General features: G+C 50.5%; 1 protein-coding gene across 1 annotated transcript; it reads right to left on the minus strand.

Annotated features, from left to right (window-relative positions):
- Nucleotides 1-3,471: 3,471 nt before the first annotated feature.
- Nucleotides 3,472-14,212, minus strand: ASB13 (ankyrin repeat and SOCS box containing 13). Its single transcript, XM_050898286.1, has 6 exons — nucleotides 14,170-14,212; nucleotides 11,727-11,914; nucleotides 10,708-10,858; nucleotides 9,102-9,236; nucleotides 7,553-7,744; nucleotides 3,472-5,759 (listed from the first exon to the last, which is right to left on the minus strand). Exons 1-6 carry the CDS (start codon nucleotides 14,210-14,212, stop codon nucleotides 5,632-5,634), a joined length of 837 nt encoding a protein of 278 aa, XP_050754243.1. The 3' UTR covers nucleotides 3,472-5,631.
- Between the last annotated feature and the right edge of the window lie 2,502 nt (nucleotides 14,213-16,714).

Below are 16,714 nucleotides of genomic sequence, written 5' to 3' on the forward strand. Positions count from 1 at the left end.
GCCATCCCTTCCCTCCAGCAAATCGACTGCACCACTCAGCCTGGTGTCATCTGCAAAGTCAATCCCACTATGCCATTGATGAAGACACTAAAGAGCATTGGTCCCAGTACAGACCCCTGAGGGACACATCTTGTTACGAGTTTCCACTTGGACGTTGAGCCGTTGTCTATAACTCTTTGGACGTGGCCATCCAGCCAGCACAGACCCGGGCTGCTTCATCCTCAGGAGGGTAATTTCAGCTGGTTGCACAGGTCCATAAAGCCGTGGGCTGACGTGCTGCCTGCCCGCAGCCTCCGTGCAATTAGGGATGAGGCTGACAAAGCAAGAGGAGCTGGCAGGTCTACCACGCAGACCCCACACCCCGACCACAACCATCTACGGCAGAAACACAGTCGGGCACAGATGAAACCTTTCAGAGCGAGTTTTAAACACGAATAACACTCCAGCGCGTTCGCACCTGCCCAAATCTTACCGCCATGGCGCGCTAGGTACCATTAAAAATCAGACAATCAGGTATAAATACAAATAGCATCTTCGTAGCGTGCTGTACTCTTTCCAAACAAGAGGTCAACGCTTTCTGAGCCCGGTGTCTCGGCACCTAAATCCAGAGCAGCATCAGGGTATATCACAGTTACAGGGCACCTACCGAAGCACAAGCTGCATCTACGCTGTTGGGTGAAAAAGTGAGTTGGTTTGGGTTTTTTTGCAGGACACGTGAGGTTTTTGTCCCCGGTGGCATGCAGGGAGGAGAACCTGGGGTTTACTAACAGCACAGGCAAACCTAAAGGTGCCACGTAGAAGTAGTCAAGGTTTCCAGAGGTCCGAAGAAATCAGTAGGGTTTTTTTTCCTCCCTTATGCTTTGCTACCTTGCTATGCATTTAGGTGCTGCCTTTAAGTTTGAAAATAACAACTTTGGCCTTAAAAACCCTGATTTCAACACAACCGGTGCTCCGGCCGCCCCCAGGCCAGGGAACAGGACGTTCACCAGCCTCCGAGCTGCCCAAGGTTGGACCTCAAGCAAGCGCAAGTCAGCAGAAACACCCCCCCCCCAACTCGGTTTACACTGGCTCCCGCTCAAGCGTGCGGGACAGGCACCATCTTCTTGCAAGTGCCTGCAAGATCGCTTGTTCCCCTGAAGAAAGGAGGGAAGTGATGAACAGGATGTGTGAAAGCTCAGGTAAATACTCAAGGTCTTCAGCGTTTGGGGTTTTTTTCTTTTTTCAAATCAAGAGCCAGAACAGATACTTCATGCTCATGCTTGCTCTGAACATGATGCAACCGCTGCATTACTCATCTTCAGGTGCCACCTTCCAGAGGACACTGAGGTCTTTGTTTGCTGCTGCTAAGGTTAGGGCAGCTCTTGGGGTTTGCTCTCTTGTACAAAGTCCCCTGAAGATATTAAAAAAATAAGAACACCAACCCTGTTTGTGTTTGATGTCTTCCCTTCGCCGCCGTTTCTTTACGACGAGACCTGGGGAGCTGCAACCAACAGCACAAATGCGTCCTTCATACACGGAGGGGAAGGGTGGCTCCTCTCCACCTCATCCAGGGAAAGCAACGGCTGCTGGCATTACAAGGAGTTAATTCTTCAGCGCCGCGAGGCTTTCTTCCAAGGCATCGGCTTCAGTCACACCTTGTTTTTTCTGGACAAACTTCACATAGTTGGAGAAAAGCTGCTACAATCAAGCTCCCCGCTCGCGAGCCGACCTTAAGAAGCCTGGCCGGCAGCAACCGGCAGCGCCTTAGGAGCAAAGCTTACTGTCCAAAAGATGATTTTCAGGGATGAAAGCAAAGTCCTGTTCTCACCTGGGCTTCCCCAAAGCAGCGGGGTTATTTCAGACGGCTCCCCATGCTGCTGGACCCATAGCAAAGCTGGTGGAGAAACCCAGAGGAGAGGGGAGGTGGCCCGAAATGCTCAACTGGGTTTGCAGTTTGGGGAGCCCGGGAAGGGGACGGATGAAAGCAGGACTGGCCTGGTGGGTTTGGGTTTGTTTGCATTGGATTCATGCCCTGATTTGACATTTGGATTAAAGGGTGAAGGAAGTCAAATAATAGCCAGAACTTGACATAAAAATAAAGCAGAGGGTGTAACCCAAGCAGAGTTGGGTCAGTCAAGGAGTTTCACTTAATAATACCCGTGATTCAGACAGCCTCTTTCGTTCCCAACAATCCCCAAACTCTTTACAAACCCACAAGTCCTTCGGCTGCCACCGAAACAGCAAAGGCACCCAGTCCCTATAAACTAAGCGTGAATTGGGTGCTTGGGACCCCCAAGTTTTTTAACCCGTAACTGAGAGAAATCAACCCTACGTGGCCTACATCACCCAGGCGAGATGCATAAAACTTCCAGAAGATAAGGTCCTCTTGAGACCTTCTTTCTTATACACGTAAGAAACAAAACACAACCAGCGCAAAAATAACCGGAGGAGGAATCTCTTGGGGGCAGCCACAACTGCCTTTCCCAACCCATACCTGCGATGCGATGGTGCAATGAGAGACGGGATGCAGATGGGATACAGACCAGCGCGTCCACGGCCTCTGGGATGTCCTGCGGGCGATCCTGAGCCGTCCACTTCTGTGGCTCGCGTCAAGCAGGACGGCGCAGTGCGACGGGTTAGCAGAAGCGGAGTGCTGGGGATGGCTCTCCGATGACCTGCTACGGCCTCTGGTATTAGCAAGTGGAGGTACTCTCAGCAATTCACGGGCCAGGAGAGACTGCAAGCCAAATTTGACCCCCAGTGTAGCCCTCAGCCCCCCTGTTAGGGCAATGTTATCTCCAAAGGTTCTGATTTTCATCTTAATCTGAGACGGCTGCAGTGATTCCCAGCTCTCCAGACTATACCTGCGGCAAGGATGATGCCACAACTTGTGGAGTAACTGCTAACTGCCACAAAAATTGCAGTCTGAGATAGTAAGGGAAGCCAAAACATCGCATCGGTTTAATTTGGCATCTACTTTGCCTTTACTCTGAGCTGTAAAACGCAAGAGCTCAGAAGAGCTCACAACCAGCTGAGAAATCCCTGCAGGATTAAAAGAACTGAGGGTTAGACAGGTTGGATAAAAGATAAAAAAGAATCTCAATCTCAATTTTCGCTTGCAGTTTAGAAACCCAGAAACGCACAAGACCCATGGGGTCACCAACAGCCATGGCATGATCCGGCCACCTGCCTCAGTACCACGGCACACCGGGGAACGACTCGGCTGTTGTTTTGTAGCTCGCTGGCTCTCAAAGGACGTTCCTGGAACACCTCTCCCTCCAGACACGGCCGTAACAGAAAACTGCTGTTGAATGAGTCCGGCTATTGCCACAAAATAAGAGATGCTTAGCTCTCGGTAAGTCCTTCCTGGATGTATGCATCGATCAGCAGGACCTCTTAAAAGAGACTGAAAAAAAAAAGTAACTAAACTTTAGGACCTACCAGAGAGGTGACTTAAAAGAGAGGAAAAAAATAAAGATGACGTAAATAGGAACTTGTAATTTTATTCTCGGTTGTTCGAGGAGTCTTTTGTTTTTACATTGGAAACTTGGACTTTACCATTTCATTATTTCACCAGCATAGGCAATGTTAAAAAAGCAGCCTAACAAGGGATTTGAATTTGAACCAAGAGGGAAGGTTTTCACCCCAGATTACTGAAAGGTGCACTTTCCTAATACATATTTATTTGTAACGACATGCATTTTGGGCAGAGGAAGCTTTTCTTGAAAGATACAATACAAAACCTTTATCCTATCAATCACAGGGATGAATCCCACAATAAACATCTCTAGGGCTTCCCTGAGCTTCTTGGCAATTTCACATTTCTGATACTTTAAACACAAAAATCAGAATTATAAACAGACAATCCCCCAAAGAGCAGGATCTCCAACTTTTTTTCTGTCCAGCTCTATATGATACGGCACAGCAAAACAAAAAAAAAAAACACAACAAAGGGATGCAGGGGGGAATGAACCTAACCAAAAATTAAAAAACAAAGTGATTTGCTGGTCACCATTAAAGTGCATTCAGTTCCACCTCAGCTCTTCAACCCTGTGCTTACGCTATTTTCCCCCTCCCTCCCGAGGCTGAGCCCCATCGTGCTGGCTGGGGGAGCACGAGATCTTGCAGGCAGCAGGCAAGCGACCGTTTGCTCTCAATCGTTAGTTCACAGCATGAAGGATGTTGAGAGCCCTGAGTTAGCTCAATGCCACATTAGACAGCGGATTTCGTAACATTTGCTGTCATTCAGAGGCGGAATTTGTTCTCATCACAGTGCTAAGACTTGCCATGGGGGCATCAGGGAGCTCCATCCCCTTAGTACCACGTATCCTGCAGGTTACTGCCTTCAGACAACACGTAACGTCTCATCTGGAACAATTTTGGCTCTGCTCATACAAACGTCACCCTGAAGGTTTAAATCACCGAAGGAAAAAGCTGCAGTCGCACCTGCTGAAGCCAAAGGATTCGAGCACAACGCTCAGCAGCACACGGCTCAGGGCTGGCTTCCCGCTGCCAACCTCTGGAGAGGCTCCAGCATTGAGAGAGAAACTCAGAGGGGGAAAAATAAAAGTAAAAATCTCAAAACCCAAGGCAGAGCCCAGCCCTCCTATTGCCTTTCACGTGTGGGTATATACCACAGGGATCTGCTGCACTTCTACACAAGGGACATGCCCTCGCCGTACTTCAGGCACCACCGGGCAGCAGCTCTGCCACTTATTGCACATAAAACCAACAGAGTGGCCGCAGTGGCACAGAGCAAGTGGAGAAATATTGTTTGGGACCAGCCATCTGGAGGGAAGCATCCTTGGACATGCAGAGAGACCCGCTTCCTGCTTGGGCTTGAAAATTAGACGCGGTGATACCCTAGAGGAACGCTACAGTAAGAGCTGGCTCACCTTCAGCGAGGAAGGAGCATGGGCAAAGTCAAGCCTGATCTGGCAGCAGTTTGTCCTCACTGCTGGTGTTGAGCTAAAGCCCACTGATGTTCATGGAAAGTCAGCAACTGGCTGCAGTGTCTCTAATTAGTCCTGAGCTTGCCAGGGACTTAATTTGCCTCCAGCTAGAGCACGCAGGTCTCTCAAGCCTTGTCCCTTGGCATTAGGCAGTCATCACTTGAGTTATTAACACAGAGGTGGGATCCAGCGCTCCCACTGCAGAAACACAGACGTCCATATCCGAGGGTATCACCTCCAAATCCCTTTGCAGTCAGCGGAGACAGGCGCTCCCAAGGCATACTGTATCATCCCAGCACGGGCATCTAAAACAGGACAGATGACTCATGCTCCAGAAGTATCTACTTCTCTTCCCTGATTGCAAAGGGAGCCTGGCTAGATCATACGGAGATGCCTTTAGGCTAGAGACAGGTAAAATTAGGCAAGATTAACCCCGCTCAAAGAGCGAGCGCTACAGCCTCGAACATAGTGACAGTCTAACAGATCACCCCAGGAGACATTACAACTTCAAGCCAGTGCTACACGTTGCCTGAGCCTGTCTTTGCCCATGGAGAAGAGGAAGTGCTGCCTCATAAATAGTATTTACACCAGTTTGCTTAAATTAAAATTAGTTTCTTGGGGGGAGGTAGAAGAGAAAGAGACAGATACTTCATACTGTGCGAGCTAAAGATATCGTCCTTCCCAGCCACCTTCGCCCCTGTCAGTTGTAGGACAGGTACTGGATTAATCGCGGAGGAATATTTAGCTTGGCAATCTTCTCCAGTGCTCGCTGCCCGGCGGCTTTCCTCACCGTAACTCTGCAGAGCTGTGACAAACTCAGAGGCGTTTCTAAAATGAGAAAAGAGGATCCAAAGTTAGGGCTGCAGCTCAGCGGACGGCTGATCTTCCTGTAGAGCACAGACTTCCCAGGAGGGTGACGCTTGGCATCATCCCTGCCGTGATCACGAGCCTGGCTCTGCTTACAAGCGCTCGACCTCCCACAGCACCCAGGCCCAAGGAAGGCACTGCAGAGCCACGGGCGTGCTCTCTCAAGGCTCATCCCGATGCAAATCCCACCAGAAATACTAAGCACAGCTGCCGTGCGCTTCTCCCAGCTCCCTTCCTCGCCTGCATCTCCCAAAGGCCAACAGTGCCTGCTGGATCGCCTGCTCTGATCCACCGGGGCTATCCAAGGCTTTCAGATTTCCCTTAGTGATGCTGTATTAAGCCTCAGCAACACTGTGTATAGGAACAAAACCTACTTCCAACACTTCTCTACCGCTCTGTTTCTCCATCTAAGGACTGCATTAACCCTTTTCGCTCAGCACTCTGCTGAGAGCTCCAAGAAAACTTCCCAAGCCCCTTCCAGACAGCCCCCAATCTGCAGCCTGCAGCCTCGATGCTGGGTGTCGATGCTCAGGCAAGGACGTAGAGTGACGAACGGGCACGTTGCTCTGGAAGCAGTCATTCCTAAGAAGCTGCTATCCCTACCCCCCAGAGCCTCGGCAATCACCAGCCTCCAAGATCTGCATCTGTCCTGGATCTAGTCCCGAATTTAATGATAAAAATCAAAAGGAAAAAAATACTAATAAAGCTAGCATAGTACTTTTACAACAGTCTGCATTGAAAAGCAACTACACGTGCAGTTCTGCCAGCTGGGTTTAGTGGGCAATAAACTCTGGCAAGATATAAGGAGTATTTATGGGCATGTAGGATTCAATCTCTTCAGCCAGCTCAGCTGCAGCCAGACCAGCACACTTCACTGCTCTCTAAGAAAAGAGAGCAATGAATAACTTGGAGGAGAGACTGCTACAGGGAGCAGTCAGGGGGAAAAGGAGTTATAAGGTGCTCACCGCACAAAGGACTGCAAAGCCAGAAAATACTTTATTCTTTATAAGGAAGAAATTTTTCTTTCTATACGGAAGAATTTTTTTATGATGAGGGTGGTGAGACACTGGAACAGGTTGCCTAAAGAAGTTGCGGATGCCCCATCATTAGAAGTGTTCAAGGTCAGGTTGGATGGGGCTTTGAGCAAACTGACATAGTGGAAGATGTCCCTGCCCATGGCAGCGGGGTTGGACTACATGATCTTTAAAGGTCCCTTCCAACCCACATCATTCTATGATTCTGTGATTCTATGATATTTAGGATCATCTAGTGCAGCAGCAGTCTGCAAACGCTCAGAAGGGTTTGTGAATTACTCCTCTGAAGTCCTTTAAGGGTAACCAGGACAAAGATTGATTTAAAGTCATCCTCAAACCTCAGTCAAATGTCTCCTCCAAAATCAGGCAGCCAGCACAGCTAAAGTTTAACATGTTCCCGGCCCCAAATAAAATGAGCTTTCAACTGGGCGATTTCCTTGACCTGACTTAATGCAACAAAGCGTAAACGCTGATGCTGACACATGAGAAGGACCTGAATTCAGTGAGGGCACGATTTGGACCATCTTACCACTGTCATTCAATCACAATTAAGCAGAGCTAGGCTACAGCCAGCTGGCGTACATTTGCCGCCAAGAACTCTATACCTTCACAGGAAGATGATCAGGGATCTACAAATCAAAGTGGACTGAGAATCATGATGTGGTGCAACGGAGTTGGCAGTCACTGAATTCCTGGGGCAGGGGATCATATCTCACTTACTTTCGTAGTACTCAAAGCACTTTGCCGTGGGACTGCTGCTCCAGGTGTAATCCGATGGCTTCTTTCCTCGGTTGTCCCTTGCGTAAATGTTTCCTCCGAATTCAATCAGCATCTCCACCAGATCTACGTTTTTCACTTTTGCTGCGTGGTGGAGGGCTGTTTCGTGAAGTTTAGCGGCATTCACATTTGCCCCTGAGGCCAGAAAGAAAAACAAACCTGTTCATAAAAGCCTTACTTGACCCAAACGTAAAGAGTGGCTTGACTGGAGAAAAAAAAACGCTGTTAAAACACACACGAGCAGCTAGAACAAGATCCAAACAAAACAGCACAAACAGGAAACCAAACTGCTGAACAAGTTCTCAGTGCTGGCAATGCATGAGTTTTCTTCTCTGGCTTTGTTTTCCTTGCAGAGAAAGGATTTTAGTCCATGTTACCGGGTAAATAAGCTGCTGAGTGTGAAGTTCAGAATTGCTTCCTGAATCTGTGCAAACAGCCATTCCCATTCATCGCAATGGAGTGCTCCCACTCAAGGCAAACAGTGGCATCTTTGTTAACTATTTTAACAGAAATATCCCAGACCCACGAGATGTTGCAGCTCACCATCAGACGTTACTGCAGGATGAAGTCTTAGTTACAGGTATTTTTGCTAAGAAAGTTTGGCTTTTATAAGCTGACAGCAAAAGGTCCTTCCAATCCCCCCACAACCGCTTGCATTTTATCAACTGATTTGTTCAGCGGAGGTGAGCTGAACCTCACTGAATTCAAACAACTGACTTTTAAATATGTGTAGCCACAACGAACTCCTCTTATAATTAATGAGGAGAAACAGGCATTTCTAGGGAATCAGTTAAAGGGTGCCTGAGACAGGGAACTGGAGGGGCTGGGAACAGGCTAGCTTAGATGTCTAATTTTTAGACAACTAACGTTCAACAAAACAAATCCCCACCCCTCGGTCAAATCACCTCCTGGTAAGCACAGGCAAAGACAAGAAGTCCAACTCCAAATTCCCCCAAAGTTAGCAGCAAGAAAACTGGGATGTGAAACCTGGAGCGCAGAACACTGACTTGAACATCCAGCGAACTCATCTTGGCATAACATTAACCAGATCTCCTGGAGGTATGAAGTGACTTCATCGCTGGTTTTCTGTACAACATCAAACCCTAACATCTCTCCCTAACAAACACCTATCCAAAACCATACAGCTGTGCTACCAAAGCTGAACGCATGCCCACCAGTTGATACCACTTTTGGGAAGAAGTTGAAACTTTGCTCTAGGGGGCTGAAGAGTTCTCAATTTTATTAAAATAAGGGAATGGGAATGTCACTGGGAACATCACAAACTGAATATTGACGGGCATACACTGAAAAAATGCTTAAGCATTAAGCTTTGCTTGGGTAAAAGCAAAACCTTTCACCTTTGTCACCTGTATTATGCTGTGAATGAGTAAGCTCTTCGACGAGAACACCACCGCAGAGCACCGAGGGAAACGCTGCGCACAGACACCAGCATCTCCTGCCCATCCAGAAGCAAACCCTGTGGCTGCCATACCTGCCTTGAGCAGCAGCTTTGCACAGTCCAGATGCTCCCTGGCACAGGCCACGTGTAGAGGAGTCCCGAAATGGCAGTCGTGAGCCTCCAAGTTCGCACCGACGTTGATGAGGAGTTGCACGCACTCTGAGCTACCTTTAGAAAGGGAAGATCCGAGTCAAAAGAAAGAATCCAGCTCAAATGGGAGCGTACGGCATGCTGAGATCAGCCTGACCCGCAAACAGCCTGTTTAATATTTGCAGTGACGGCTGCGAAATAGAAATGCTTGTGAGCCAAGACAATACACTGTAGGACCAAGACCGAGACCAGGACACAAGAAATAGAGTGACATCTGCATGGCACTGAGCTAGAGCTAACAGGTCTCACAGGGAGTCACGTCAAACAAACCTGAATTCAAGGGCTTGCACTAAATCGTCTGTTGTTCGCGGAGCTGGTTGTATTGCTGATCCTGCCCCGGTGGATTAGATCACCTTCAAGACCACTCCAGCTTTACTTTTTCCAATGTTAATAATACGACTTAACAGAAAGCGGGCAGTCATCATCATCAAGCCTTAGGAAAAAGGCTTAACGAGAAAAAGCTAAGCAAGAGCTCACAGCTACATATTTAAGTAACTACCTGTTTGTCAAAAATGCTGTCTCCCACAGCCTTCATAGTTGAAGGAAAACTCTGCCCAGGACAGCATATAACAAAAACAGTGAAGGGGAGGAGGAGGTATTACATCTTACAAACAGGAAACTGAGGCACAAAACGATTGAGAGATTTGGTCACGATCATCTAACGGTGACATTGCCACTCTCACATCCAGGCTTTCCTGCTGTTGCATCCGTGCAAGTGGAAGTTCAGGGGAGGAATTACACTTAAATACCCCTCTGCTGCTCCCCCTGCCTCTGCTGCTGTCACAGCCGCCCCTGATCCTTCCTCCTGCTCCGTAACCCAGATCCAAACGTCTAGAAGAGGCTTGAGCAGAGGGCAGGGGGAGCACAGAGCAGCTGGCACGCACCAGCCGGGACATTATTTTGGCCCCTGCAGTTTTCTCTTGTCCCCTGGACAGACCCTCCAGCTGGAAAAGGCTGAGAGAGGGGCAAGGAGCAGTACAGGCAGCAGCACTGCCCAACAGTCCCTGGCACTTTCTTCCCATCTGACAGTCTCCTGCAGCAGCTCTGAAAAACCAGGAGGGGTCTAGGACAGGACTACCTGATTAAGATGGTCTCATATCTTAATCAGAGCAATTTATTCCATCTCAGCTTGGATCAGAGGGAGAGGATGCAAACTCCCCTCTGCTCATGAGAGCAAAGCTACTTGTTTGGCTGAAGGTTTTCTAATAGAGCACCAAGAAGCTGGCGTTTTATCTGCCTAAGATCTTATCCCGTGTCTGTCGTGGGATAAAAGCACCCAACACAACGGATGGCTTTGTTCACCCAATACCAGAGCACTTTGCATTTGGAATTCAACGGGAGACGTACCCACATAAGACTGACATATTTGCAAGCTGTAATGGTCCGATAAGCAACAACAGCTTACGGTCAATTTAGGATACTTGGGAGCTGCTTTTTTTCCCCCCCAAGCTGCAAATAACAGTGCAAAGATAAGACCACATGGGCTTACCATTCATGCAGGCTTCATGGAGAGGAGATGCTGTGTAAAGGGGAGGGTTCACCTTGGCGCCGTGGGACAGCAGCACTTTCACACACTCTATGCTACCTGAGGCACAGGCATCGCAGAGCGGAGTGCTGCCATCGATATTCCTGGCATCCACCTTCAAGGCAGAAAAAAAATGTTAGGTACACGCAGGCTGCTGTGCGGCAGTACCCTCTTGCCTATGTTTTCACTTCTTTTAACCCTAGAAATACTCTGGACTAGGGAAAGAGTTGGTTGCTACTGTCAGCAACCTGGCTTACGCTGTTCCCATCACTCTCAGGGCACAGACGCACATTAATGTCACGAGTTTAGGCTGTTATTTCCATCGTTATATTTTTCTACTGCTCTCCTGCTGAAGGTTATAAGCCTTGCGGCTGAGTAACACAACGCAACTCCTCATCTGCTTTAGTGCGAAGCCCAGCTTCACCAGTGGACTCAGCCAAGCTGGGTGACTTTGCACTGAGGACTAGGGAGCGTACACGTGCTCCACTTCACTCGGACCATGGCTGTCTTCAGTGCGTGAGAAGTCACAAGCCCTTGAAGACAGTTGTTGCCAGCTATATCCAGAGACTCTGTTTGGCTGATTTTTGTTTCCGTTATAAAAATTAAAGTAACAGAAGAAGAAATGAAAGAATAAATATAAATCCCCTCTGGAAGCTACATGTCCCCTGCTACCCTTCTGGCCCCTTGATTCATCCCAGTTAGCTTTAGATACTTGAGTCATCTAAACCAGATTTCTAGTCACGCTGGGCTGTGTCAATAGTCAGTGAAGAGAGAGGGGGAAAGACAGAAATACTTCCAGGCAGTTGTTTAAGTCCTCGTCAAGCTCAAACACCCTCTGAAAAGGCCTGCCATCCTCTGCCGACTGTCAAGAAAGCCCAGGGTGATGAAGACGAGTCTAGAGCTAGTTGCAGAGAATCCAGATCTCAGCAATAACTTCAGACATCAAGATGAAGTTCCCAGCTGGATCAGATCTGAACACGCACCTGGGCCCCTGCAGCCAGCAGGAGCTTGACACACTGCGTTTGCCCTCGCAGGCTCGCCTCGTGCAACGGGGTGATAGAGTCGTAGGTGACCGCGTTGACGCAGGCTCCGCTCTCTATCAGCTGCTGCAGCTGCAGGATTTCTCCCCGCCTGGCTGCTTCATGAACTGGTGTTCGATCGGCCCAGAAGCCTAGAGAGGAAAGAATAAATAAATAAGTAAACAGATAAAACCACACATGCGGAGCAAATGAGTCTCTGTGCTGGAGAAAAGCAGACAGGGAACACAGGTGGGCAGCTAGAAGAGAGAGCTGGGAACAAGAAGCTTATTCCGCACCATGCCCCCCACTCAGCACGTGATTTTAAATTGGGTGCTTCATGTTTGTGGGTTCCCCGTTGACCGCTGCCCTTGCAGGGTCTGTTCGTAATGCTTGGTTCCCTTACAGTTTCTGAAATGCTTTGCTTTACTTGCTTGAAACTTTATCCAAGTACAAACCCCAGCGGCATTCACTAGGTCCAGATTCATCCCACCGAGCCCTTAACTATTTAGCATCAGGAGCACTGTCCTTCCTGGCTCCATCTAAAATCACTGGAAACGGGACACCTCCAGAGAGCAACTCAGCCCACCTAAAAACTATCATCTTCCCAAAAAGTCAACGGAGCTTCGACAACTAAGTTTCTAGCTTCAACGCCTTCGCTGAGCATCTACGCTTACATGGGGCAAGCCTGGGCTTAGCTTCCCAGCACTAACCGACAACATTCTCTCCTTTCAGGTGTGTTTTGCTTTGAAGGAAGCAATGAGTAAAGAACAGCCCCGTGCATTTTCACACAACCTTCAGCAAGATAAATGCATCCTCTCTGTAAAAACACAGGCCTCAGTAGCCTGCAAAAGCAGGGTTTATAGAGGCAGTATGGTCCTGTCTGCAGACAGGTCAGTACTAAAAACCATCGGCAAAACAGACCTCGCAGCTATAGTTCCTCCCCTTTGAATACAAGGTCCGTAAGACCCCCATTTCAAGGCAGGCACTCACGGCTACGGAGTGGGAGAAAAAGAATGATTTGCCTTATTTTTAAAAACATAAACACCTTGTCATGTATTTCAGTTGGACTGACCATCCCTCTCTCCATCCCTAAACACAGCATTTTATTTAGCAGCGTAAAGCAGTAAACGCTAACAGAAGCCAGTGGTTATGAAAGATGGAGCAGACCCGAAGAATAACACGATGCTAAAGTGTACGGTGGACTGCAACCGCCCCCTGAAAGGGAATCAGGAGTACCAGCATTTTCACAGCACACAGTATGTGCAGGCTTTTTTATTTGCTTAATCTAACGATCCTCATTCCCTTTGCCAATATCCCTGGGCAGGATGTTTTTCCTTCCCTGGAGCTTCTTGTGGTTTATGTCAGGAGAAGCAAGAAGTCCAAATGAGGATGGAGCTCTCAAATTGCCAGCCACCGAGCAGAATCACTTTATCACCAACAGGACTGAGAAGAAGAACAAGCTCCAGCAGCATTTCATTAAGGGCTTATTATATAGCCCAAAAAACTAAACCTGCAAACTGCAGGCTCCTCGAATTTCTTCTCTCCTACTGCACAATTCCTTACGTGGCAGGCTCACATGAGAGGTAACATCATCAGTCCCCATGGATGGGGCTCCCACATCCACATCCAGCCAGCTGCACCTGGGGTTACGGAGCCGGAGGGAGACCGTAGCTGGGGCCAGACCTCCTAAATCCACGGCACAGCATCGCTCAAGACTTAGGGCTCAGCCTTGCCAGCTGAAGCACGACGCAGGGGAGCACGGCCAGTTCCTGATGCAACTAGAGAGCATCCCTACCAGGGGAATCAGCCGCGCAGCACAGCCTTGCACCCGCTACGGTCTTTGCTGCGGTCCATCTGCAGGGCAGGCTGCCAGGCTCGGCCTGCTGCTCAAGTCTGCTGTGCCCCATCCCAGGGGCACGATTGCTCAGCAGCCGCGCAAGCAGCTTTGTCACCTCCAGCCCTGCGGAGGTAACCTGGCAGGCAGCTGCGGGCAGGAGGCAGGGTTTGGGCCCTCCGGGGTGTTGCATGGCTCCCACCCACCATCTCCCTCCAAGGAGGGAGCCATCCCCTCTCCTCCAGCTCCCCAAAACCGCCTCTTTGGATCACACACGCACATTAGTTCATGGAGGAACAATAATTCCCCATGCCCAGAAGCAGGGGCTCTCCCAAGAGCATCTTCACCTTCCTCTTATCCCTTTCCTTGGGAGATGCCACTCGCTCCCCCAACCATCCTGCCCACCCCTAAATCATCCCGCCCACCCCCCAAACCATCCTGCCCACCCCCCAAACCACGCCGCTACCACCGGCCCCGCAGCTAAACACCTCCGTCTCTTCCCGGAGCAGATCATCCCTACCCCTCCACGCACATAAACCCCACCACCCCACGACCACGCCGCCCCCCACGCACTGATCTCGCCCCGCAGGGACCCGCTGCTCGCAGGGATCTCCATGGCCCGGGCCCTCCGGAGGCCGCCGGCTCCGGCCTCCGCCGCTCCGCTCCGCCTCCGGGCTCCCGGCTCCGGCCCCCGGCTCCGGCCGCGGCGGCCGCCGGGAGTTGTAGTGCCCGGGCGGCGCGGGTGAGGCGGGGTACCGGGGGCACTGGTGCGGGGGTACTGGGGGTACTGGTGCGTGCAGGGAGGGGGTACTTCGGTTACTGGAAGTACTGGTGTATGGGGGGAAGGGGGACTGGGGGGACTGGTTGTGGGGGAAGGGGTAGTGGAGGTACTGGTGTGTGCAGGGAGGGGGTACTGGGGGCACTGGTGTATGTGGGGAGGGGTACTGAGGGTGGAAGGGGATAGTGGAGGTACTGGTGTGTGTAGGGAGGGGGTACTGGGGGCACTGGTGTATGTGGGGAGGGGTACTGGGGGTGGAAGGGGATAGTGGAGGTACTGGTGTGTGTAGGGAGGGGTACTGGGGCACTGGTATATGTGGGGAGGGGTACTGGGGGTGGAAGGGGACACTGGCGGCACTGGTGTGGTGGGAGGGGTAGTGAATGTGTTGATGTATGTAGGGAAGGGGTTCTGGGGCTACTGGTATAGGTGGGGAGGGGTACTTGGGGCACTGGGGGCGGAAGGGGATACTGGCGGCACTGGTGTGGTGGGAGGGGTAGTGAATGTGTTGGTGTATGTAGGGAAGGGGTTCTGGGGCTACTGGTATAGGTGGGGAGGGGTACTGGGGGTGGAAGGGGATACTGGCGGCACTGGTGTGGTGGGAGGGGTAGTGAATGTACTAGTGTATATGGGGAGGGGGTTCTGGGGTACTGGTTTGTGTAGGGAGCAGGTACTGGGGACACTGCTGTATTGGGGAGAATGGGTACTGGGGGCACTGGTGTTTGGGGGGACTGGAGGCACTGGTGTATATGGGGAGGAGGGTGCTGGTGTGTGGTGGGAAGGGGATGTTGGGAGCACAGGTGTGTGCGGAGGTGGCATTTGGGGCACTGGTGTGTGGGGAAGGGGTACTGGTGTATGTGGGGAAGTGGTATTTGGGGGAATTGGGGTCACTGGTGTGTGTGTAAGGAGGGGGTAGCGGTGGCACTGGTGCAAAGAGACTGGGGTGCTGGCAGGGGGTAGGGGAGGCTGGAGGGGCCCATGAAACTGGAGTGGGACACGGGGAGATGCTGGGAAGGTGATCTGGGGACACGGGGTGTTTTGGGGGGAGGTAGGGCTGGGGGGCTGGTGCTTGTGGAGAGCTGGGGAGGGGGCTCAGCGTGGAGGGAAAGGACAGGCTGGGACGGCTACCTGTGGGATGGGGTGCAGGAGCTGGGTGAGAATGTGTTTGGGGGAGCTGCTCTTGCAAAGAGAGGTTTGGGGTGTGCTGGAGCAGACTGGAGAGAGCACTGGGGGGGAGGTAGAACTGGGGCAACATGTGTACCAAAAATATGGTGGGTCTATTTTCCCCGGGTCCCAGACGGCAGCAGAGTCCACTCAGGTCCCAGGGCTGAGTGAGCTGCTCTTCCAGAGTCACCAGGACCACAGCAAGTTCCTTAGTAATTATGTCATTGATGATATTACCTCCTGGAAACAGCATGTCACACATGCAACGCAGAGCGGGGAGCCAGGCCTCCTGGCCTCTCCGTAAGGACTGGCATTTCTTAGTTATTAGTATTCTGGTTGAACTCTCCGGTTTTGCTGGGTCATCCTGTCGATGGCTGCTCTGCAAAATTTACAAGCAGGTAAGACAGCAGAAACAGAAGCACAGAAAGGTGAAGTGATTTGCCAAAGATTACAAAAAGAAATCAGTGCAAGGCTGAAACTACAGCCTGAATCGCTTGATTCCCACTTGATTCACCCAGGAGAGTGCAACCCTTCTCTACCACTTCTCCACTGTCTACCCCAGATTTCTGCTCTCTCAGGGTAGGAGCTAGGGTACGATGCATTCCTTAAAATCTTTATTTTAAAGCTTCCAAAATAACCATGCCCACATGGAGGCAGCAGCAGAACCTGCAGGAAACATCCACGTACCAGGCTTGATGATGCTGATGAAAACATCAACAGCGTTGCTGGTGTCTCAGGTATCCGGTCCCCATCACATCAGTTCCCTTGCCGCAGGGACACGGCTCCAAGCACATCCCTTTCCTTGGCTCAGGAGCCCTGCGCAGCAACTGCATCTCATCAACAAATTGCTGATCAGTTACCCAGGGTCACGGAGTGGGAGAGAAGCCACAGCAACCAAACTGCAGGAGACCAGAGCCAAGCGTCAGCGTATCACACTCAGAATATGAACGTGAATGTCACTGACTGCCCTAAAATCTTGCACATTCTCCTCTGTTTCTCCCATCTTACCACCTAGGACTAAAACCAAAGAGCCAGGTAATACACAGGCTTCATCTTCCACCTTCCCCTCCTCCTCCATCTCTAAATTACTGTTCTTTGCATTAAAGATGTAGGAGAGAGAACCCAGGATGAATCTGCTGTTCATCCGTGGATTTTCTTCCCCTGCGTGCCAGGTTCCCC

This window comes from Gymnogyps californianus, chromosome 1 (assembly GCF_018139145.2).
Source record: "Gymnogyps californianus isolate 813 chromosome 1, ASM1813914v2, whole genome shotgun sequence".
NCBI lineage: Eukaryota > Metazoa > Chordata > Aves > Accipitriformes > Cathartidae > Gymnogyps > Gymnogyps californianus.